At 42.8% G+C, this 23,504-nt stretch overlaps 1 protein-coding gene across 1 annotated transcript in view; it reads left to right on the top strand.

The window, feature by feature from the left end:
• UNC5D (unc-5 netrin receptor D) overlaps positions 1–23,504 on the top strand; it is a 485,738-nt gene that overhangs the window by 361,854 nt on the left and 100,380 nt on the right. Inside the window, exons 5-7 of the mRNA XM_036250102.1 lie at positions 14,504–14,684; positions 15,512–15,679; positions 17,398–17,562. Coding sequence (XP_036105995.1) covers positions 14,504–14,684; positions 15,512–15,679; positions 17,398–17,562 — 514 coding nt within the window. The remainder of the gene's footprint in view (positions 1–14,503; positions 14,685–15,511; positions 15,680–17,397; positions 17,563–23,504) is intronic.

Genomic DNA, 23,504 nt, shown 5'->3' on the forward strand with positions numbered 1-23,504 from the left:
GGTTAGTAGAAATATCTCATCTTCATTTTCATTATTGGAAAGATTGGACAACTTTGTGTATGTTAGTTATCCGTTTGTATTTTTCTCCTCTAAATAATCTCTTCAAATATTTAGCTCATTTTCCATTGGCCCACTTGTTCCCTATTGATATTAGCATGATCTTTCTATATTAGCAACCAGGCTGATATTCACCAGATACTGGTAGGACATGCTAACTAGCATTCCTTTTTATTGGTTGGGCATTCGGTTGCACAAGTTGAAAAATGTATTTGATATCTCCCTTGATTTTGGTATAATAATCCTTTGTGATATGTTACAAACATTTTTTCATGTTTATTCTTTTTTGGCATCCTTTTGTTATATTGAACTTTTAAACTTTAATAGACAATATTTATTGGCTTTAACATCATGCAGGAAATCCTTCTCTACTGTAAAATTACAAAAATATTCACCCATGCTTTTTTATGGTACTTTTGTGGCTTCACTTATTATATTTTTAATATTTTATATGCCTAGAGTTTGGTTTTGCTCTTAGGAGTGAGCTAGAGATACTACTTTATTTTTCAAGTGGCCAATTGACTTCGGGGAAGTTTTAGTGAATATCGAGGAAAAGAAACAGAGGAGGATAGTGTTTTTATTATTATTCACTGTAAAATTAATAAAGACAAGAGTGGAGGCTTTGAACAAGCTATAAAAGGAACTTCCTGTTGAAATAAAGCCTGCGACTTCACTTACACTCAACTTTTATTTCAGCGGTGGTTTTAAGTGCAGTCATGGGTAACAACTTTCTCACCAGTGACAAACTACGTACGTTTGTAATAGAGCTAAAAAGACCTTCGTGTGCTAGTGGTGTCCCAGTCACCACGACATCACAGTGTCACGCAGTGTGGAGTGTGTGGGAGCGAGGAACCCTGTGCGGCCCTTCCTGTACACACTAGCACACACAGTATGTACTTGATGATGATGATAAATCTATGTTACTGATTTAGGGATTTATTGTGTATCTACTATACTATACCCTGTCTCATGATGCTAGAGTGTCCTCTTCAACTTATAAAAAAAGAGTCTGCTCTAAAAGAGGGTTCTGTGTTACATCAGCCGCAGCCTCATACATCTCGTGTTCACCGCTCCTTTTGATGGCATCATTTTCTCTTGTGCTTGATTTGGTCTCGTGTGGTGTTGTATAGTAACATGCTACACGGGCGGGCAGCCTAGGAGCAATAGGCCACACTGTAGAGCCTACGTGGGCAGTAGGCTTACCTTCTAGGTTTGTGTAAGTGCACTCTATGTTGGCACGATGATGAATCGCTTAATGACACATTTCTCACAACATATTCCTGTCATTAAGCGGTTGTGTGACTGTGCTTAAAATATTTTTCTTTACTGGTTTCCACTGATACATTTCTGACTTTTTCTTACCTCGTGATCAGCCCCCTCTGGTCTTTTCTGACCTTAAAGTGCTGCTATTCTTCATGTCGTATCTTAAAATCCTTTTTTCCCCCATCATAAACTTTCTGCATGATTTTATATATGCTTGGGATACAATTCATGCTGAAGGCTGTGGAGTAAATATGCCCCGAAAGTAGTTGACTATATAGGTCTGGAGCTGAAGAGTGATCTGGGTCAAAGATGTTTATTTCAATGCCTTGTATACATCTTAACTTCACTGTGTGCATCACTGAGTTAATTATTCAAGCATTTGGCCTGTTTTTCTGTTGCCATGTTTGTCTTTCTCCCATTCTTTCTTCCTGTTGATTTGAGAATACTCTTTGTATATTAGGGACCAGAGTGATATTCAGTGCATATCAGTGCAGCATCGAAAAAAGGTCCTTTTTTACATGCTTTTCGTGTATCACTTGTCTAGGTCAGAAATATGGGTGCCACATGTTTATTGTTCTACCTTTAAATCTTACATCACATCAGTCACTCATTTCTATTCATTCTGTTTTCCCCCTCAACGTCTTGTCAAGGCTCTGTGCTGTATACATCACAACCTCCAGTTCAGGCCCGCACAGCCTCTTCACAGGGTCATTGTCGGTGTCCTCATGATCTCTGCTCCTGGCTTGGCCTGTCTCTCTTCACCCCATATATTTTGTATACTATGTCAAGAATGTTATTTTTAATGTAAAATTATTATTTCATCAACTCTTAATTTTTTAGTGAATCCTTATTTTCAGATGATAATATTCAAATATTTTATTGTCAGATAGACAGGTAAGGAAATCATCTATCCTGTTATTTCTGCAGGGAATAAAAAAGTATCTAAATCCAAGTCCACATGTTGAACTTGAAGTATCTCTGGAGCATACTAAAGTAGATGCTGTATAGACAGCTGAATATAAGAGTCTGTGTTTCAGGAAGGTCAACAAACTGAAGATATCGACTTGGGAATATTCAGTGTATAACCATGAATACACATGAGTCTGGAGTTGTCATATGGGGAGACACTGTATGGTGAGATGCGGAGAAGGACCTAATCCCGAGACCTTACAAAATGCGATAGGATGTTTGGATAGAGAAGAAACCAACAAAAGAAACAGAGCAGGAACGGCCAGAGGGTGCAAAGAGAAAATATGTGGTATTGTAAAAACCAATGGAAGAGAAAATTCAGGAATGGTCCTCATTACCCCTGAACATCAGCTAAGAACACCGAGCAGTGCACCCTGAGTGCCGCGACTTGGAGACCGGGGTGACTTGAGGGAGAGCAGTTTCAGCAAACTGACAGGGTGGCAGCCAGACTGAAATGTAAAGATGAGGGATGACTAAGGAATTCCAGAGAGATGACTGTGGAGATGGGGGTGGGGGGGACTTTTTGGTTTGTTTACTTATTTATTTTAAGATGGCAGAATTTTGAGCGTGTTTGAATATTTCACTTCTTTGATAGTTATTTCTTTAATTATAAAAACAGACTTAACACCCACCTCACCAAGTGGCTGAAGAATAGAAAGAGCCTAGAATCTTAACTGATGCACAGCAGACCATCAGTAACAGTCAAGTATTTGTCTGCCTTCCCTTTTCCCTACCTCAGCACCCCTGGGCCCACGATCCTTTGGAACAACAAAACCCATTGTACTTGGTTACAATAGAACTTCCTTTTTGTCTTCTTTGGAACCGGCCATCTCTTGAGTATCTCCATAATGCTTGTTTCCTTGAGTGCTGGTCGCAACATCTGTATAACATCTTAGCCATTGAAATAAAATTGCCCTTTCAGCTCTCAAATTTTGAGACTAAATCGTTGCCTCCTTTACAAGATATGTTGACGGTTCTGTATGCTTTCCAGGTTGGCAATGGTTAACAAGGCAACAGGGTCTATTTGCAATGGAAAGCAAAATGAAAAACAAAAACAAAAACGGGAACAACAGTGAGGCTGCCTTTTGCAAAGCAGCTCTACCTTTCTGCACAAAGAACTTTTGTTTGGCTCAGGTAATGACAGGCTTAGTCACCGTTTTATTCCTGATCAATATTTTGGAAAGAACACAAGAGATGATGTGAATTACTGTCTAAAATTTAAAAGCAGTAGCTGAACCACTGACCTAGAGAAATTACACACACAAGACTTTAGAATGTGGTTATTTTGCAGTTGTTAAGTTTAGCATATTTTTTTCCTTACAGCGTGTAGTTCTTTCACAAAGCTCGTGTCTGTCAGCCGAAAGGAAGCGTGTACGGCATGTGCAGTAATCAAAGGGATGAGAGATGATGAGTGCAGAGCCTTTTTTTTTCAGCCCCATTAACTCAGTGGCATCTACCTGGAATGTCGGTGCACTTTGCTGATTTCATTTTGATAATGCTATAAGCTGGTCTCTGATAATTGCCTTCTGTAATTGGAACAAATTTATGATTATGCTAATTCATTCTCAGCCACCCAATATATGGAAGCTGAGCTAATCCATATCTGTCCCTGCGTTTCCTTTGTAAATCATTACATGATTGGCCTTTCACTGTGGCTGATGGAATTGTTCTTCTGAACAGATCTGATTTCTCAGATGATGTGCAGGGTGTGTGTGAGTGATATGTGTTTGCGTTCTGTAATTACATATTACTTTGATATCAGCATTTAAAACCAGTTTTTTAAAATATGTTGTTTTTTTAAATTAACTTAGAGAGAGAAGGGAAGAGAGAGAGAGAAGGAAAGAGAAACGTTGATGAGAAAGAACCACTGATTGTCCGCGTCCTGCATGCCCCCTACCAGGGATTGAGCCTACAACCTGGGCACGTGCCCTGACCGGGAACTGAACCGGCAACCTCTCAATGCATGGGCCGATGCTCAAGAAACTGAGCCACACTGGCCAGGCCTACAACCACTTTGAATGAACATTTAGAATCTTGAATGCTCTAATCTTTAATAAGATGGCTGTTATCTCAGCACCTGAGTAGATATTACATGGTAGTAAGGAATGGAAAAGGGGGAATTGTTAATTAATATCTTCTCACTGCCCCCTTAAAACCTTATTACATACCACAAATTGCAGGAGGACATGTGAAATCAGAAACCATCTTGAGGCACTCCGAAAGCTAACTCTGTCATCTGCCTAGAGCGCTCTTCCCCTCTCAAAACGAAGCAGCGTATTACACTGTATCTTAGGTCATTCTTAGTATATCAAGCTTTGGAAGCATCTCCTATATGTTGCTTCATCGGAGATTCAAAACCAGAGTTCCTTGTCCCCTGCGATGGCAGTGAGAACAGGTGGACTCCTCCGGGAGCGGGATCCCTTGCACCACGGAAACACGCTGGGAAGCAAATGGCAGCCTGTGCCCTGCCTTGGGCATTGCCTTTGGATTGCTTACCTCTCTCCATTCTTATACCTATGTTTCCTATGTTTAATAGTTTTCCTTCTGATCACCGTTCTTGAAAATGCTTTACATTAATGTAAACATCTCTCATCTGCACTAGTGACAATGTTACATTTTCTGTTAACAGTGGATACAGGGTGTTTACTTTCCTCACCACCATTTGCCTGTCAAAATGCATTTTTTAAAAAGCTGCTCCCGACGTTCGTAACTGCAACGGGGACGTTAAAGGACAACACTGATCTGACAAGAGACACACAATGTCAGAACATAAAGTTCCATACTCAGAATCCAGGCCTCTTCAGAGGTACTCATGTCAGTCACTTCATTCAGCATCAGTGACGACGATCCTGTCTGTGATCATTAGGTTTCCTCACGTGCCTGGTTCTGCTGCTGTGGCTTCAGAATGAGGCTGGATTTCTGCTTCCTTTTGTGATGCCTGATCAGATAAGCAGAGCTAGATGGGAGAAACTGCTGTGTAGGTGGCTTCAACATCAATCTATACAGTCTGGAGAAAGAGGGAAGACAAAGGAGAAACATGATAGTACTATTATAAATAACTCAAAGGAAATATTAACAAGGAGAGAGAAAAGGGCAGGTGACATCTAATCTGAAAGTGGCCAAGAGAGTCATGGCCTCAGCTAACATCAGAGGACGATATGCTCCCTTCTGAGCAGAGGGATGCCACTCCTATCGATGGTTAAGTCCCGGTTAACTTGGCAAGTGTGCCAGGTCTAATCGTGGCAAGTGGTCGGGAGCAGCAGTTTATTTGGTCAATAAGAGACATAAAAAAAATGGCTCATGTCTTGCGAAAGAAAAATTATTTGAAGACTACTAGGTCTAGTTCTACAGTTTCTCAAGTGTTTTAACTTAGATCACGTAATCTGTAAAACGGGGAGAATAAGGTTTTCTTGGCCGACTTCTTTGGGTGGGGTAGTTATTGTGAGGCGCAAAGGAGATCATGTGTGGAAGAGCTGTGTGCCCCGTGAGTGCGGAGAGGACGACCAGTGTCCCCGTGTGTTCACGGTCACTAGACAGCTCTGCTCAGACTCACGTTTGTGCCCCAGCGGGTGAAAGGCTGGAAATGCCTGGCCCTCCCCTCAGGAAAGCAAATGCTTTTCTCCGAGTCATCCGACAGACTCGGACACGATGGGCCTTCTTAAATATTTTAAGGCTGCTGACTTTATCAGATTCTGTGGATACTCATTCCACTCGTTTCTGCTCATTACCAAAAAAGCAAAATGCAACGCCAGATAACCTTGCGAGGCTACTGCATAGCTTCTCATGATCTGTAGGTGCACAAATGTTGTTTGAGCAATTCCATTTATTCACTTAGTTTGTTAGTTATAATGAACATACAACATTATAAGTTTCAGGTGTACAACATAATGATTCGATCTCTGTATATGCATTGTGAAATGATCACCACCATTAGTCTAGTGAACATCTATCACCATAAATAGTTACAAAAATGTTTTTTCTATGAGGAGAACATTTAAGATTTACTTTCTTAGTAACTTTCAAAACACGCAATGGAGTATTACTAATGTTAGTCATCATTGTGTGCATTGCATCGCTGACATTTATTATATAACTGGAGTCTGTGTCTTTTAATCCCCTTTACTTACTTCTCCCCCCCCACCCCCACCCCACCCACTGTCTCTGACATCCACCAGTCACTCTCTACATGTATGAGCTTGGGGTGTGTGCTTTTGTTTCCTAGATTCCACATGTAAGTGAATATTATTTTGGAAATAACACATGGTCATTGCATTCAAATCCCGCAAGTGATGTGGATGACTGAGCACAGTGGTGACGTGACTTGAAGTGAAGTAGACGTCTATTGCTTAGATCGGCTTCTCAGGGTGTGGAAGTCTCGAGGTCTCCCCAGGGTGGCTGTGGAGCCCCGTCTTTACTCCGCCGTGTGCACTCTGTCCCCCCACGCGCTTGGTGCCATCTCAGTTCCGCCTGCACCAGAGAGAATGCGTACCTCAGCCTTCTGTCTTCCTCACTGAAATCAATCACTCTTGTTGTTCGGTAAGATGGTAACTTTACAAGAAGTCTGAGAGGGTGTGTAGGGAGTGACTACGTGAACTGTGGCCTTCCAGTATTTCCCTGGTGTACGTTGCATACCCCCTAGTGTAGTCTTGCCTCTCCACCCTATCTCATCAGACAAGGTTGCCTTCTTTAGCAACTACTCTAAAAGTGTCTCTCTGCTGGATCGTATCTGTGCTCAACCCTGGGGTCTAAAGCAAAGAATAACTCTCTCCCTTGACCCTACCCCAAAAGTGCACTTGGAGCTTTCGCTGTACGTGCGAGTGCATGTCACTGGTCTCTGATTCGCATGTGCCTCAGTTTGGGCTAGAACACTATTCACGTGGTGCCAGTGCATGTCCTCTGAAGTAGGTGCTACATGATATGTAAGAAGATTTAAATGTTGATCACATTCTGAAGGAGCTTACCAATGAGCAGTGCAGAAAGAAAATGACCACAGGCGATAAGTAAGTAGATAAATCGAGAAGCTTCAAAAGTCATAAATCTGAAGTTACATCTCTAATACATATGGGTAACAGTTTTATATTGAGTCTAGCAAATCCTAATTGGAGGATAGAAACACTTGGTGGCTAATATCAATAAACAGTGCTCATTGGAATTTTTTGTGGAATTCAAAGGGAGAGTTCCAGGTTGATACCATCTAGATTCAAAGTACAGAAGGCTTTGGATCCTGCCTATGAAAATGGCTCTTTCTTCCCAGTCTCGTTTGGGCCCTCCTATTTCTAAATGGTTAATACCAGCAGTCACCTTCTCATTCTCTTACAGAATATTAAGAACAGGAACAGGAGCTTGAGAATTCTGACATACTCTCTGATAAAAACGAACATTTAGGTGTCAGGTTTATGTACATGTATATATATATACACACACATACATGCCTTTGACCTTTGACAAAAGGTCAGAAGAGGTGACCAGTTAGGACGCGTGCAAACATTTTCAAATGTAGCTCAAGTCTCAGATAAAATCACCTCCCACTAAGTATCAGTCTGTCACTCTTCCAAAGAAGGTTCCCTCCCCAATTACACCGTGCTGCCTGTTGCTGAGAAAAATCTACTGGCTGGTCAATTATGTACCTTCGGTCCCCAGCCAACCCGCATGACCGATCACAAGCTGATGGTGTCGTCTGGGATGACGTTGTGCTTTTTCCAGACTTGTTTACAAACTGGTAAAATGTACACATTGCAGACCATCTGTACATGGCACTCTACTAATGAACGTAGACATCCTGCGAATCCATCAGCTCATTATCGTGACTAGTTTCTTCACATGCTTCTCACTGGGATTACCCATGTAAACGAAATAAACAGAAACCAGATGACTTGTTTTCCCGAGGGGTGCGTGTTTCTAACAACCGTCTGGCATGTTCAGCCTCTCTGTCAAAGAGATGACCTGTTTGTCTGAGGTCATTCGGATCAAAGACACAAACGTTCCTGAGCCTGGAGGTGGTCAATGTATTGATCCCATAATGCTAATTTGAAAATCTGTATTGCCTTTGTTAGGAGCTAAATTAGGGTTTTCCTTGTTGAACAACCTCTTGTGAAATAATTTCTGAACTCAGTACACGTGTCTTTTTGATACTTCGGAGAAAGAATACTGTACCTGAGTTCAAAAGCTCTTTGATGCTTGCCAGTCATTTCCATGAGAAAGCCTTGAGAGTGAGCCATGGCACATGGCAGTAATATTCCAGGGTGACGGGGCAGCAGATCTAATGAAAAGGGATCAATTTAGGGAGGACACTGAGCTCCTTTTTGTGATAACACTCACAAGGAACCAGAAAGCGAGTGTGTTGTAGTGCCTGTGGAGCAAAGAAAGTAAATCTACAAAGAAAGTCAATCTACTCTGGTCCATGGATATGTTAGATTTGGCTCTCACAATATACTTTGTAACATATGAGCAGTCATCTTAAAATCAAGAAACGTTACATCCACAGATGGAAGATCTGGTTACACTGGGAACAGTCTGAACCAGCCTGGTGGCTGCACCTTTGCACAGCTCCTGTGGTCTGCATTTCCACGTGGTCGCCGTGGTCGCCGTTGCCTCCACTCCCCAGTATATACCGACACTGAGGCTAAACATTCCACAAATTTGAAGACCACTGTGACACATTAGAAGCAAAAGAGATATTTAAGCAAGAATGAGTTCGTTGTCTTTTTTCATGGCACTATCATTGTTAATTTTTTTTTAAATACTCATGTCTCTGTCTAAAGTGGGAAAACAAAAGGAGAAAGAAAGCCTTAACACTTTTTAAGAAAAATGAGAGTGAGCTCATTCCTTAGTGGAAATGAAGAACAGCCCCTGGTCTTTAATATGCAAGCATTGCACGTGGATGTCTCGCACCCGAGGCCACTGCAATAATTTATGTTGCCTCCCTGGCCTCCGGAACCATTTGAGTTTGCAATGACTGTTGTAGGGAATGCTTTTTTCTATCTTATTTATTAAACTAGTCTACATTAGGAGCACTTAGCTCATCAAAAATGTTTTAAAATTTCTGTAAGTGACAAAAGCATAAATCCAAGAGCAATTTGTCACTTTTATAAGCCCAGAAAATAGCAAACTGATTTCCTCATAAAGATCCTACCATCAGTCAAATGGATAAACTATTAAGTCAGGAGTCTATTAATGTGCTGATTGTTTATAGACATAATTGGATTGATGGACCTCAGTCATGACACCATAAACACCAAGTGTACCAGAATGTGTGCATATCTGTGACACCTCATTCATCCTATATCGATATTTTTCAAACTATGATCTGGGGAGACCCAACAGAACACCATTGTACATGCCCAGAGTACATGTGTGTGTGTGGGGGGGTAAAGGGTGGGAGGCATGACTTCTGTGTTGGCACAAGTGTGCCCTGCACATCTCTTCGGGGTATGATTGACATAGAAGGGGAAGGATGTGAGGGAGATCCCCCAAAATAATGCAAACCTGGTTTGGGCTGAGACCAATCTTATGCAGCTCAGAGCCCCTCCCTTCTGCGGCTCTGATACCCTCCCTTCTGCAGCTCTGATACCCTCCCTTCTGTGGCTCGGATACCCTCCCTTCTGTGGCTCTGATACCCTCCCTTCTGCGGCTCTGATACCCTCCCTTCTGCGCCTCTGATACCCTCCCTTCTGCGGCTCTGATACCCTCCCTTCTGCGCCTCTGATACCCTCCCTTCTGCGGCTCTGATACCCTCCCTTCTGCACCAGTCATCAGACCTTTCCTTCTTAACCCATTTTTCATTTGGGGTTTCAGATAAACTAACTCGAGGAAACATTTTATGGAAAAATATAAATTTGAAACTGTGCTACATGAGTAAAAGAGGTATTTTTAAGATAAAGTGATTTTTCCCCCCAGATTACTAAATAGCTTTTCCTTAAGGTGCCACAATTAACCAACAGAAAGCAAAGAAGTCACCCTAGTCTTCCCTCAAAACCTCTGTGAACATATTTCTTTCCAATCCTTTTTCATTTTTTAAAGCATATACAGGTATGTATGTGTATATATACATGTGCAATATTTGTTGGTTTATAAGTATATAATACTAAACATGCAATTTTGCATTTTGACTTTAATGTATTATGGGCATTTTCTGTGTTTTTACTAGGTGAAATCAGGACTTTTAAAGCCTGTATAATACTAAATCATATTGTTAAAACATGATTTATTTAAACAAAGCTATATTACTTGGCTTGCATGTAGCTTTGGCATAATTTTTTCTTTTTCTTTTTTTTTACCAGAAATAATTTATTGTGATTAAGGTTTTGCTTGTAGCCCTAATACTTTCTTTTTGATAAACTCCTGGGATCATAATGACAAGAACAAGAGTCACTATCTTTAAGACTATCAGATGAAGATAACCTCTAGGTAGAAAGTTAAAGTTGCTGGGAAAAGTGAGGAAGGGAACTTGCGCTATTAGAAAAGGTTGTTAGACACAATCTGTCTGAGGAGGTAACGTTTGATCTGACATCTGAATGAGAAATGGAATTGAGCCCAGCCGGTGTGGCTCAGTGGTTGAGCATCGACCCAAACACCAAGAGGTTGCGGGTTCAATTCCCAGTCAGGGCACATGCCCAGGTTGTGGGCTCAATCCTCAGTGGGGGGGCATGCAGGAGGCAGCCAATGTTCTCTCTCATTGATGTTTCCATCTCTCTCCCTCTCCCTTCCTCTCTCTCTAAAAAAAAAATACAATAGGAAAAAAAAAAAGAAAAGAAATACAAGTGGAATTGAACCATGGGACACCTGTGGGAAAGAGGAGTCAGCAGGTGGCAAGGCCCTGAGGTTGGAATTTGCACGGAGCTTTCTAGCACAGGAAGGAGCCGGCAGGACTGGAGTGGAGTGAGCAGGAGCTGCTTTGAGGATCTGAAATAGAGGATTGATAGGAGTCGAGACCACAGAAGGACTTACTTAGCCTTGGGAAGGATTTGTGATATTGTTCTAAGTGAGATCTGAGACCATTCAAGGATTTCAAGGTACAAAGTCATATGATCTGATCTCCTTGTAGAGCATCAACTGTAGAGGCAACAACAAAAGCAGCAGACAGCCCGGTTAGTTAAGAGGCTGTTGCTAACATCCCAGAAAGGAGACAGTGATAAAGGCAATAAATATCCCACACGCTGCACACTCAGCAAAAATCACACCAGCCACAAAAATAAAAACTGTGTGTATATGTGTGTATCATTTTAATCTTTGCTATTTTGATAGGGAAAAAAAATATTATACCACTGTTTAACTTTTGTACTAGTGGTGTAGAATATTTATTCAATTGTTTAATCGCCTTTTTTTCCCCCCTTTAATGAACTTTATACTTATCATTAGGGCATATTACCTAGAATGCAATATATATGTGTAGCTAGTAAATTTCGAACTATTCAAGTTTTCCTCAGGTCATCATAACATTAACCTTTTATCTATCAAATCTCTGGCAAATATTTTCTTCATTTATGGGCCACTTAATTGTGTATATGATTTATTTTTATATACGTTTTCAATTTGAAGCCAAACCTCTACTTGGTGATTGTGTTTTAATATCCTCTGGGCCAAGATTTTTTTTTTTTAATTTTATCTTTCAATCACAATTTATAGTCAATAGTATTATTTGTATTAGTTTCAGGTGTGCAGCAGAGTGGCAGAGACTCGTGCACAAGGTTTGGTCGGAAAAGCTGTCCTTGGTCTCCGGGTGCTGGGACTTCCCTGGGCTTCCATCTCCAGGGACACTGCACAGGGATTCTTGCCGGGTCACTGACTAGCGATACTCTACATCCGAACAGGCCCATTTCCTGACTTCCTGGCCAGCTGTCTGAGAGGAAGTCCGGGAAAAGATGACAGAGGCGGGGACACCTCACGGTAGCATGAGGACCGGGAACAGCTTTCTAAGTGCTACCAGCCTCAGAAGGAGGGAGTGGATCCGAAAACCAGGCGATTCCCGCTCTGAGCTCCGGAGTCCGGGGGAGAGAGGGCTGGAGGAAAAGCTTCCCGGCCCTGCTTCTAGCAGACCAGTTTGTTCTTTCAAAACGCCAGTCGTAATGGCTTTAAGTATGTGCTCCGTCCCAGACTTTGGTGACAGTCCTCCTTTCTTCCAGCTTTTACTTTCCTGGGGCGATGTGCGTGGACAGGTCTGTTTCACGGTGCCGTTAAATATGAAGTTCATGAAAAGAAAACTGTGCTGGTTTTGTTGACCTCGCTCTACCTAGCTCTCCGGTCAGCTCCGATGTTCAGTGAATGCGTGACTACTTGTCAGATGAATGTGAATGACTGGCGTGTGCCCTGTGAGTGGGGAAGGGAGGACGATTTGTCACAGACGGGTGGCCAGATGGGAGTCACACTGGGCTGCCCTGGGCTGCTTCGCCCCCCGAGCCTTGCTCCTGGGCTCTGGGTCGTTAGGCGCCGCACCCCTCCGGGTGGACCGGGTGGCAGCCAGCTTGCTCCCTTACTTCCCCGCCCTGCATGGGCTGCCTTTGCAGCTTGTGGCTCTACAGCAGCTCTCAGAGCGCTTCTTTCGGCCCCTTGCTATCATTGTCCTCTTAAAATGGACCCTTTCCAGGGAGGATCTGGGATGGTGATGATTTTTGGTACTCTGAACTCTCATTTACACGTTGGTACTTGAGGTTTATTCTTGCAAAAGATTCTCATAGCCCAGCCGGTGTGGCTCAGTGGATTGAGCGTCATCCCCTGGACGGGGAGGTTCCCGTTTGATGCCCGATTAGGGCACATGCCTGGGTTGCAGGCTCCACCCCCAGTGGGGGGTGCAGGAGGCAGCTGATCTATGTTTCTCTGTCACATCGATGTTTCTCTCTCTCTCTTCTTTCCTCTCTCACTCTAAAAAATTCAATAATAAAACAAAGAATAAAATTTTTTTTAAAAAAGATCATTATAGGTTTTCTTCTGATAAGTACATTCCTTTTAGTAGAGACCAACACATCTTGATTTTAACAAATTGTTCTGTAGCAGATGCCATTTGTTTATTGGTGATAAATTAGAATTCTCTAGATTTGAATATGAAATGAGGCATCTTACTCTAAAACCATGTCTCCATTGTCTGTGCTAATGGTGACCAGAATGATGCAAGTCCATGTGCTTCTGTTGATGTCCCCGTGGTGCGGCCGCTGCCCTCCTTCCTGTGCCGAGTAACTGCCGTGTGCACCGCGTGCTGGTCACCAGAGCTAAACGGTTACTGTCAGACAAGACGCGGCCAGTGCTACCAAGGTGGTGTGACAGCGGAGATGTCGTTGAGACGTGGAACAGAAGACAGCATGAGGAACGGAAGCAGTTAGCCCCGGGGGAGTCTGGCCTGCGTGGTGAAATAGGGGAGAACGTGGTGGTGGCACCCCACCGGGGGGGGGGGAATGAGCGTCTAGGGAGCAGAAGGTTCCAACGTGTCTTCTTCAGGTGTCCAGGGGAAAGAGCAGCTTAGAGCAAGGGGAGGATTCGGGTGGAACTAGAAGGAGGAAGTAGGTTGGAGCAAACAAATCCGAGGTGGACCAGCCTGCCCTGAGGATGTGGGAAGCAAACTTCTCCAGAGGGAGGGTGGCCCTTGAAAGCGTCGGGTGCCTAACGCAGTCTAAACATCCATCGCGTCGTTGACCGAGTGACATACGTGATCGCCAGAGAAACGTGTTCCCAAAGCTAGGAAACACTGAGATTTGAATTTATGCGCCCGATTGCCCGCATACATATCACAGTGGCCTTAAACCCTGTCACACCTTTACTGCATCGGTTTAAATTCGGCCACACTGACTTGAACCTCGCCGGACAAAGTAACGTCCGCTCAGCACAGAGTCCAAGTGCTGCGTGTGCGGCTCTCGACCCCATTGCGCACAGGTGACCGAAACGCCGTCATCGCCCTCGGAACTGGAATAGAGTGAAATATAATGACATGACCTAATTGCGGTCACCTCTTTTCCCTCTTCCGCTGCATTTTTAGAAAGTAGGTCAAAGTCAATAGGATATTTATGTCCTTTTCCTGCCTCCAGTTTATTAACTTGAGTATTCATTTCCTGAATATACCCACTTTCCCAGTGAAAAGGGATGGGGTATGGAATACAGAGAGAATAGTCATTGCTGTTGCTCCCTCCCACACACCAAAATTATTGCTCGCCTTCCAGTGCCAAAAGGTGTGTGTGTGTGTGTGTGTGTGTGAATGACCTGTAGAGTTAAGATTTCTCTCTTCTTACAGGTGGAATGGCTGAAAAATGAGGAGCCCATTGACTCGGAACAAGATGAGAACATTGACACCAGGGCTGACCACAACCTGATCATCAGGCAGGCGCGGCTGTCCGACTCCGGGAATTACACCTGTATGGCAGCCAACATCGTGGCCAAGAGGAGGAGCCTGTCGGCCACAGTGGTCGTTTATGGTAAGACCAGCCCAAAGGCCAGGAATGGATACCGAAAGCAGAGAAGTAGAGGGCTGTGTATTTATTAAACGTTTAACTTTCAGAGCTGAAAGGTCTCTGAGGGTCATCCCTGCGGTGCTCGCTCCTGCCTCTTGGAGTGGGCGGGTGAGAACGCATTTCTATTCACCGTTTGCTCTTCCGTCCAATATTGGACGCCGGGAGACAGTCAGTGACATTTCCAATCTTCCTTGTTTAGAACATAATTTTAGGAGTGGTTTATTTTTTTCCATTGTGTTTATATATGAAAAGAATTGAGGGGGCAACTTCTGCTCCCCTCCCCCATTCTCCCCAGACCCCCTTTCGGAAGTTTCCCTCCTGACATACAAAATCCACCGAAAAACAAACACCACTATTTGCCGAATATGTCAGGTACTGTATAAAAGAAATTCCCAGCTATTTAAGTAAAAGGCATCCCCTACAATAGAAGATCCCTGGGATTTATTTTTGAAGCACTTAAAGTAATAGAAATTCAAATGCCGATATTTTCTTCTCATGCTCTGGATTTCCAAGTGCTTTAGAGATATGTTGATGAGTTATTTCTGTCTTTCATAATTTCCCAGCAAAGACAAGGATCTGTGTGCCTCCTTACAGCAGGTGAATAGGCTGAGGGGCAGAGACGAGGGAGCCTCCGTGGCTGACCTCGCGATGGAGCAGCCAGCGCGGGTCCGCAGGGTCTCTTGGTCCCTGGGTGCCCAGCTCACAACACCTGGCACAGTGGCTTGCACATAGTAGGCAATCAGTAAAAACCTTTCTCCTTTTTTTTCTCCCCTCCCCATTTTCTCTCTCAGTGAATGGAGGCTGGTCTTCCTGGACAGAGTGGTCAGCCTGCAATGTTCGCTGTGGTAGAGGATGGCAGAAACGTTCCCGGACCTGTACCAACCCAGCTCCTCTCAATGGTGGGGCCTTTTGTGAGGGAATGTCAGTGCAGAAAATTACCTGCACTTCTCTTTGTCCTGGTGAGATATACACAGACCCCTTCCCTTCTGACCCACCGACACCATTAAGCTGCTGCGACTCTTTCAGTAGGACCTTCTCTGACAAAGTTACCCTCTGCCAAGTTCGGAGCCTTTGTCCAAAATGCTATTGTAGAGCTCAGCGTAATGGGAACAACATGGGTGAAATACCTCTGTTTGGGCGAATACGTATTTCTTAATACTCACATGACCCTGGACACTCACCATCAATAGGCCAAATGCTTTGAGGTATTTTTATACCCCCAGTGTTTGGATGGGCTGAGCCATGCCCTTCTCTCTCTGGGTTCTCCCATTCTGTGGCATTCATCTGTGTAGTAACTAGCAGAAATGGAGTTGTGCGTGAGCACAAAACAGGTATCAAAATTTTGAGGTTTTGTTATCAGTTACCAATCAACTAACCCTACCAATTTTAGCTTTGTATGCATTTACAGTACAATTGGCAGAGAGTGTACCGTATCACGGCAGTTTAGTCTACATTTGGTCTATGCTTGCCTTCCTTCCTCAATAGAGACAGACTTCCTTTGCCAAATGCGGCATGTATAAGTTATTTTGTTCATCTCTTACTGGCTCTAACCCAATTTATACGATGAAAAATAGATGAGATGGAAGATGACTTTCTTTATGGGAAGTATATCCTCCCACTGAGAAATAAATTGATCCTGGGTCTCACATGCATTATACAACATTAACTCCAAGGACACAGGACTAGAGGCTCATGTCTAAACTTTCAAATCTAGTTCCACTCAAAACTAAGGTGGGGCTCTCCCCAGCAGCGTCTTCTTGGAGTTTCATTAACTTACATTCAATAAGCATTTATTGAGTGCTTACTATGTGCAAGATACTTTTACATATGTAATGTCATTTAACTCTGTGTTGTGAGTTTTATTATCCCCAGTTGACAGAAATAGGCTAAGTGACTTTCTCAGGGTTGCTCAGCCAATTAAATTGACAGGCAGGGACTCAGACATGTTGCTTCAGATTCAGTATTTTTTTGTTACCCTACTCCTAATTGCTCTAGATTACAAATTGCAATATCTTAACCCACATAAGCATGGTCGGACTATTCCTAGGAGGGAACGGGACAATTGCCTCTAACAGCTGCCACAATCTCTGGGGTTGATTTTTAGTGGAATTTAGTTTGTTCATTTCTACATACAGCAGCAATTCATGACCCAAGAAATTCTATTTATGTAAGTCTTGGTATCTTGGGGTTTGACTGACCTGTTTTAGTTTAATGCCATCAATATATGGGTTTAACGTTTTATTGTTTAGGGGCTTCTAGGGCTTAAAGATAGTTCATTCTGCTCTCTGTTCTCAACTGTCAACACCCAAGGAGGTAGTGATTACCACTGGTTACTGCACATTGTTTATCTGTCCGTCTGAGCTGCACTTGAGCGTGAAAGACTGGGGAAGAACGGATAATGACATTATTAGCCAACCCAAGGGCACTGGTAATTGGAATGCTTGCCTAAATTCAGTAATTGGTCTCATCCTGAAATAGCTAGAGAATTACACCACTGCGTTTGCTAGCCTGTCTCTCTAGGAAAGAAACCATGGGGAGCAGACAAACGAATACGTTCCTTTGTGGTGGTGGTGATTGCTTTAAAATCCAGCTCCAAGAACCACGGCAGTCCTGGGGTGAGTCTCCCGACAGCTGCTGGGTTCATTCTAACGAAGGCTCCCTTTGTTTCCCTTCGAAGTGGATGGGAGCTGGGAAGTGTGGAGCGAATGGTCCGTCTGCAGTCCGGAGTGTGAGCATTTGCGGATCCGGGAGTGCACAGCACCCCCCCCACGAAACGGGGGCAAATTCTGTGAAGGCCTAAGCCAGGAATCTGAAAACTGCACAGATGGTCTCTGCATTCTAGGTAACGCCTCCTGTTAACATCTTCACTGCTTGTCCATAATGTGATACAAAACATCATAATTAGTACTTTGGTTAAATATATTTGCAGAAAGCAGAATCCCCATGAGCAGAAGGAAAAGGGGTGAAAAGTGTAGAGAAGTCGACAAATACATTTTTAATAGAGATAAGGCAATTTTAAATATTTTATCACTGTACGTTTTATAAATGTGTGCACTTATTATTAATTTAACCAGATAAGGTTTCAAGAGAAATGATGTAAGAAGACATTTCAGACTTTTCAGAAGCTTAGCGATTCTTTTCTTTCAGTAGCCTTCATTGTTAAGTTTGTGAAACCGATACTGACCACCGTGTTTATACTTCTTCCAAGAATTTTATAGCACTATAAAGCATTTAATCATCTTCAGAGCCCATGGTTTTGCGGCAAGGGACATATGTTATGACTGTTATCTTACAAATGAGGGGAAAACATATGACAGCTGAGGAGGTGGGTGGCTTCGTACAAAATTGGTCTGGCAGAGCAAGAACTGGAGTGTGCACTTCCAAACTCCCAAGCCTTCATTCCTGAGATGACACTATTGCCCCTCCAAGTGACCCTGCCCGAGGAAGAAAGGATGGGAGGATCAAAGAACCACATAACAGCCCAGCCAGTATGACTCAGGGTATTGAGCATCGTCCCACGGACTGAGAGGTCTTGGTTCAAATCCCAGTCAGGGCACATGCCTGGATTGTGGGCTCCATCTCCAGCTTCCCAGTGGGGGCTGTGCAGGAGGCAGCCGATCAATGTTTTTCTCTCTGTCATTGATGTTTCTATCTCTTCTTTCCTCTCTCTAAATAAAATCAATAAAAACCTATTTTAAAAATTTAAAGGAAAAAAAGAGTCAGATAGAGACAGGTGCTGTCCCTTTAATTTGGTACTACCTTTGTGACCCAGGATAAGTCATTTAAAGTCACTTAACTTCTCTAACTGAAGTACCCATAATGGTACCTATTTTGGGTTATTGTGAAGACTAAATGACAAAAGAATATACTTGTATATTTCATGGCACAGAGTAGGTGCTCAGTAAATATGAACCCATTCTTCACCTGCCCTCTCTTTGAGCTAAGGTATGATTTTGCTTAGGTCCTTAAAAAATCAAAAACAACCAACCAACCAAAACAAGACATTCAGGGCATTGAACTACTAGGTAGCTTTCTTGGAAAATATACAGCAAAAAATAATGTAGCTCAGTATTAGTTTGTCATCTTTTCCAGAATATGTGTCACTTTTTATTTGGATGAAGAAAATCTCTAAGTTGGATTTGTTTTCCTACATCAATACAACTGGGTATCCTTGCAAGCAAGCATATTCAAACATGCTTTTATATGTTTTTTTTTTCATTGACGTTAGAGGGAGAGGGAGATAGAAACTTCGATGAGAGAGAACATCGACTGGCTGCCTCCTGCATGCCCCCCCCACTGGGAATCGGTCCCACAACCTGGGCATGTGCCCTGTCCAGGAATTGAACCAGCGACCTCTTGGTGCATGGGTCAGCACTCAACCCCTGAGCCACACTGGCCGGGCACATGCTATTATATTTTTTAAAATAAGTCTTTATGGTTAATACATTGGTTAAATTTATTAATACGTTTAAATGAGCAATGATAGTAGCACGGAGCGTCAGCTGCAGCGCACAGGACTAGAACAGAACGCAAACTGGCCCCGGTCTCAGTGAGAAAGGACCATGCATGTAATGAATATATTCCACTCATCTGTGTTCCCCAGAATGCCTTCGCCCTGCCAAAATGTAAGGAACCTAACACACTCAGTAGCAAGAAGTTTAAGAAAATGTGTTTCTGATTGCTCTTAACTGTCACCAGGTTTTTCTGAAATACACCTTGAAGTGTGACGTTTTTCTAAACACATAGCCGTATTTTAACTGATGCAGTTAGGACTGTGACACTCATAAGTCTTCTATAGAGGCATTGCCAATATAACTGTTTGTTTATTGACTGATAATGGTCATAACCTTCCCATCAACCACCAGTTAGATTTGCACTGGAAGAAAAAAAAACCTATGGAGATCAGGCTAAAACTGTAGTAGACTGGTACTAGTCCTAGAGTTACCGTTGAAGACAGGCAATGGTTAGCATTTGTCAGTTGGTTCAGAGTTGTTTAGCACTGAGAGTGTATTGGACAGTCTAGATCCCAACTCTAAAATTTGAGATGTCGTGATTGTCAGGTGTCTCCAGAGAAAAAGAACCAATATGACACATATATAAGATATAGGGGATATACAGGTAGATAGATTAGGAGACTTATTATAAGGAGCAAACTTACATGATTATGGAATTTGGCAAGTCCAAAATCTGCTGAGGCAATGTCTCAGGTCAGACTGGCAGGCAGGAGAATTCTCTCTAACTTGAGAAAGAAGGCCTTGGACAGTTGGTTGAGGCCCCTGGAGGCAATTATGGGGGGCAATCTCCTTTTCTTAGCCTGCGATCCCAGTGCTGGTCTCATCTGAAAACACCCTCACGGAATAATGTCCAGCCAATTAGCTGGGCACCTGATGGCCAGTCAAGTTGACACATAAGCTTAACGGTCACAGATGCACGCGTGCTTGTGAAGTTCCAACGTGCCGTTCGTTCCTTGGAGCCAGCCATGGCATAGTTCAACGGTTGCTTTAAGCAGTTCCTATGCACAATGGCCATGTGCAGTTCAGTGGGCCTTCCATTCCCGTTTCCCACAGTGGAAATCCTAGAGCCAGGAAGATGATGAGGTTTGGCATATGTTCAGCTTCGGCGGTGAGTTTAGAACGCTCTGTGAGCCTTTTCTTTCTAGTCGCTTTACTCAGACCTTTATTCCCTTTCTACCTAAGCATATTTTATCTAGCATTTTGTTTTGTCTCCATGGTATGCATATTCATATGTCCGTCAAATGTGATCAATAATCTTGTTGGCTACAATGACTAAGAAATCATAGAACTTGATGAAATATATGTATAGATCAGTGGGGAAAGGGTATGTTTACCAGAGTCCAGCACCAGGATATATTCTATCCTTTTAGACAGAGGGTCTGCCAGTGTCGACAAACATGGATAACATTGCCAATCTCTGCAAGAAGCAATGAACAGCATTCTAGATAAAAGATGTCAATACCCCCTACACTTCTTGCCCGGCACTCTGAATGCTCTTGGTGAAACTAGCTGTGCTCTCAGGACAAAGATCCAGTGAAGGCTGGGTTTGATTAAAATAGCATTTGGCAACAGCTTTATGGAGCAATAGCTCTGTGAAGGATCTAGGCTGTGTTACAATTTGGGAATTTCTCTCATCCTATTTTTTCCATCTGTGCCAAAATAGACCCTAAAGCAGTCCCTCAATACCCAACTTCTCTTGGAAGACCTCTAATTATTTTATTTCATTTTATTTTACTTAGCTCTCAACAAAGCACCTGGATTGGCTTTACTATCCCCAAAGGCTGTGTTTCTCTGCAGACGGAGCTGCTAGCTCTGAATGATCACTTTTATATTTGGGTGTGATTGTTGCTAGGTCAGTTGTGACTGGAGCACAGAAACTTAGTGGGAAGTTGTTACAGATGGCCACACCCTAATGCTCTCAACAAGAAGTTAAATGCCCCAAGTCTGGTGACAGTAAGATTAGGCCTTTTTTGCTGATAGCTGTTAGTGCAAGGATCCAAATGGAAAGCATAAGCTAATCCTCTAATGCCTTTTTGATAGATTTCTTTTCCAGGAAAATAGTGATGTGGCATTATTGTTGAGAAATAAGGACTTGTGTGGAGCCATGCTTTCTACACTTAAACACCAGAGTCAGATAGTCTTTTGACCACCGTCCTTTCTACTTGCTGAACTGAGTGGCTTCTCTGCTCTGAGGATCACAGCTAGAAGTAAATGGCATGTGTGTGCCTCATTGACAGAAACAGAGAGTGAAAATGACAGGCTGTTTAGTCTGATCCTAAGAAATAAGAAAAGCCTGCCCCCTCTTCCTTTATTCTAGCAGATGTAAAACTAAAGGCTTTGGTTTGAGAAGATTAAGTGGATCTGCTTCCGAGGGATTAGTGCCTTGAGGTGTAGTGAGGCTGAAGCCAGAGAAATACCAGAGGGGGCTGAAACAGACAGAAAATCTTCAAGGCTGAGCTACCTGATAGTTAATCTATCCTTCTGGTCAAGATGTAAGACATTTCAGTTTTTGAGGTATCATGACCTATAACTTAAATTGTGGTTTGTGTTCATTTCTGATGGATACATTGATAAGAAAAGTTTGAATTGACAGTTTGGAAAGCACATCAAGGACAAAGAAAGTAAATTCAAATAAACAACCCCAAGCTACATGTAATAATCCAAGAACGCTGTCTATTGGATGATCTACTTGCATGACCTAAAGGAAGCACCTGAAAGGGTTAGCCTATAAACCCATCAAAGTAAAGGTTGCTTTGGTAAGCATTTTCTCTTGGACCATTCTAAACCTCATTGTTACCCATTACAGTAATTACCTGAGTTCCTCCCCTGTCTTTCCTAGGGCACCAAATAATAATTTTTATTATGGAGTTAGCTCATTGCATCTGAAATAACTTTTATATTTTGCTAGTGGTTTATGAAATGCTTACTTTGTTTATAGGATTATAACAGATCAGTGTCCCTTTACTGAAACAAAACCCATTAATTTCTTTCTTTAGGTAAAAGGTCCGGAATCATACTTGACTCATTCTTAAACTTTTTATTGGATAAGTTCATATTTCAGAACCAGATGCAGTGCACAATTGCTTAATTATAGTGTAGTTAAACTTTATATAGCAAAGACTTGAAAATGGCACCAGCAAGATAACATGCTAGCACAATCTATTTTTAAGTTGTCATGAAATTTCCTACTGCTTCCTAATTCTCCCATGTAGTTTTAATATTTAAAACCCATTTACAGTACATAGTAGGAGCTCCTTTTTATAATAGCTACTTTCTGCATAGCAAATGTGGATACACTGTTGCAAACCCACCAGAGTATTAAGAATGTAGGTTTGGGAACATATGGTGTCATTAGCAGCTTAGCAACAATCTCTCCCTCATGCCCCCATAAGAAGACCAGTGAGTAACAAGTTTTAAAAAAGACAGAGTGGAGTGGCTTGTGCCTAAAGTTTCCATTGTGCTTAATTAAAAAAGAATATGGAGCTATCTCTGCTGTATTTTCATGTGTCTTAGTGAAAACATATAAGGCTGTAAATTTCATTTTTGTGCCTTTTGATAAGACTTAAACCATATACAACAAATAACAAAACATCTCCCCTTTTTATCCAACCGCTGCAGACTTTTCTACTTGTATGCCTTGTTAATTAATAAAGAGATAGAATTCTGATCAGGATGACAGAGTAGGTTAAATGTGGTGCTGGCCTCCTTCCAGGGTCACATTAAAATTACAACTAAATTATAGAACAATGATCGTTGAGAACCACCTGAAGACTAGCTGAACAGAACTAAGTATGTAAAGAAAAAGCCACCACAAGACTGATATTGGGGTTTGGGGGCTCGGAACAAGCAGGTGCCATGCCCACAGTGTGCCCATTAGGAATAAGGAGGGACATCATAGCTGTGGATGTTCCCTTGACGAGCAAGGGGTCCAGGATCCCCACTCTGGGGCACCAGCGCCGGAAAGAGGAGTCCCTATCGCGCGTGGCTGTGGAAACCAGCACGGACTGCATCTGGCTGAGACTGAGCGCTGCTGGAGACAAGGCATTCCCCTTGAGGGACCCACACAGACACTCGCTCAGGTGCCCCTGCAAGGACAGTGGCTCCGAACCACCAGGAACAGATGGGGAGGAACTAAAAGGACTAGCTCTGGGGCAAGCACTGCAGGATAGTCACTCCAGGGACAAAATGCTGGCAGAGCATTTGTTCCTTTTTGGAATCCAGCCACAGGTACCAAATCTGAACATTCCTTTGACCTAGCTGATGCTGTTTG

The sequence above is a fragment of the Molossus molossus genome, unplaced genomic scaffold, assembly GCF_014108415.1.
Source record: "Molossus molossus isolate mMolMol1 unplaced genomic scaffold, mMolMol1.p scaffold_m16_p_9, whole genome shotgun sequence".
NCBI classification, from domain to species: Eukaryota; Metazoa; Chordata; class Mammalia; order Chiroptera; family Molossidae; genus Molossus; species Molossus molossus.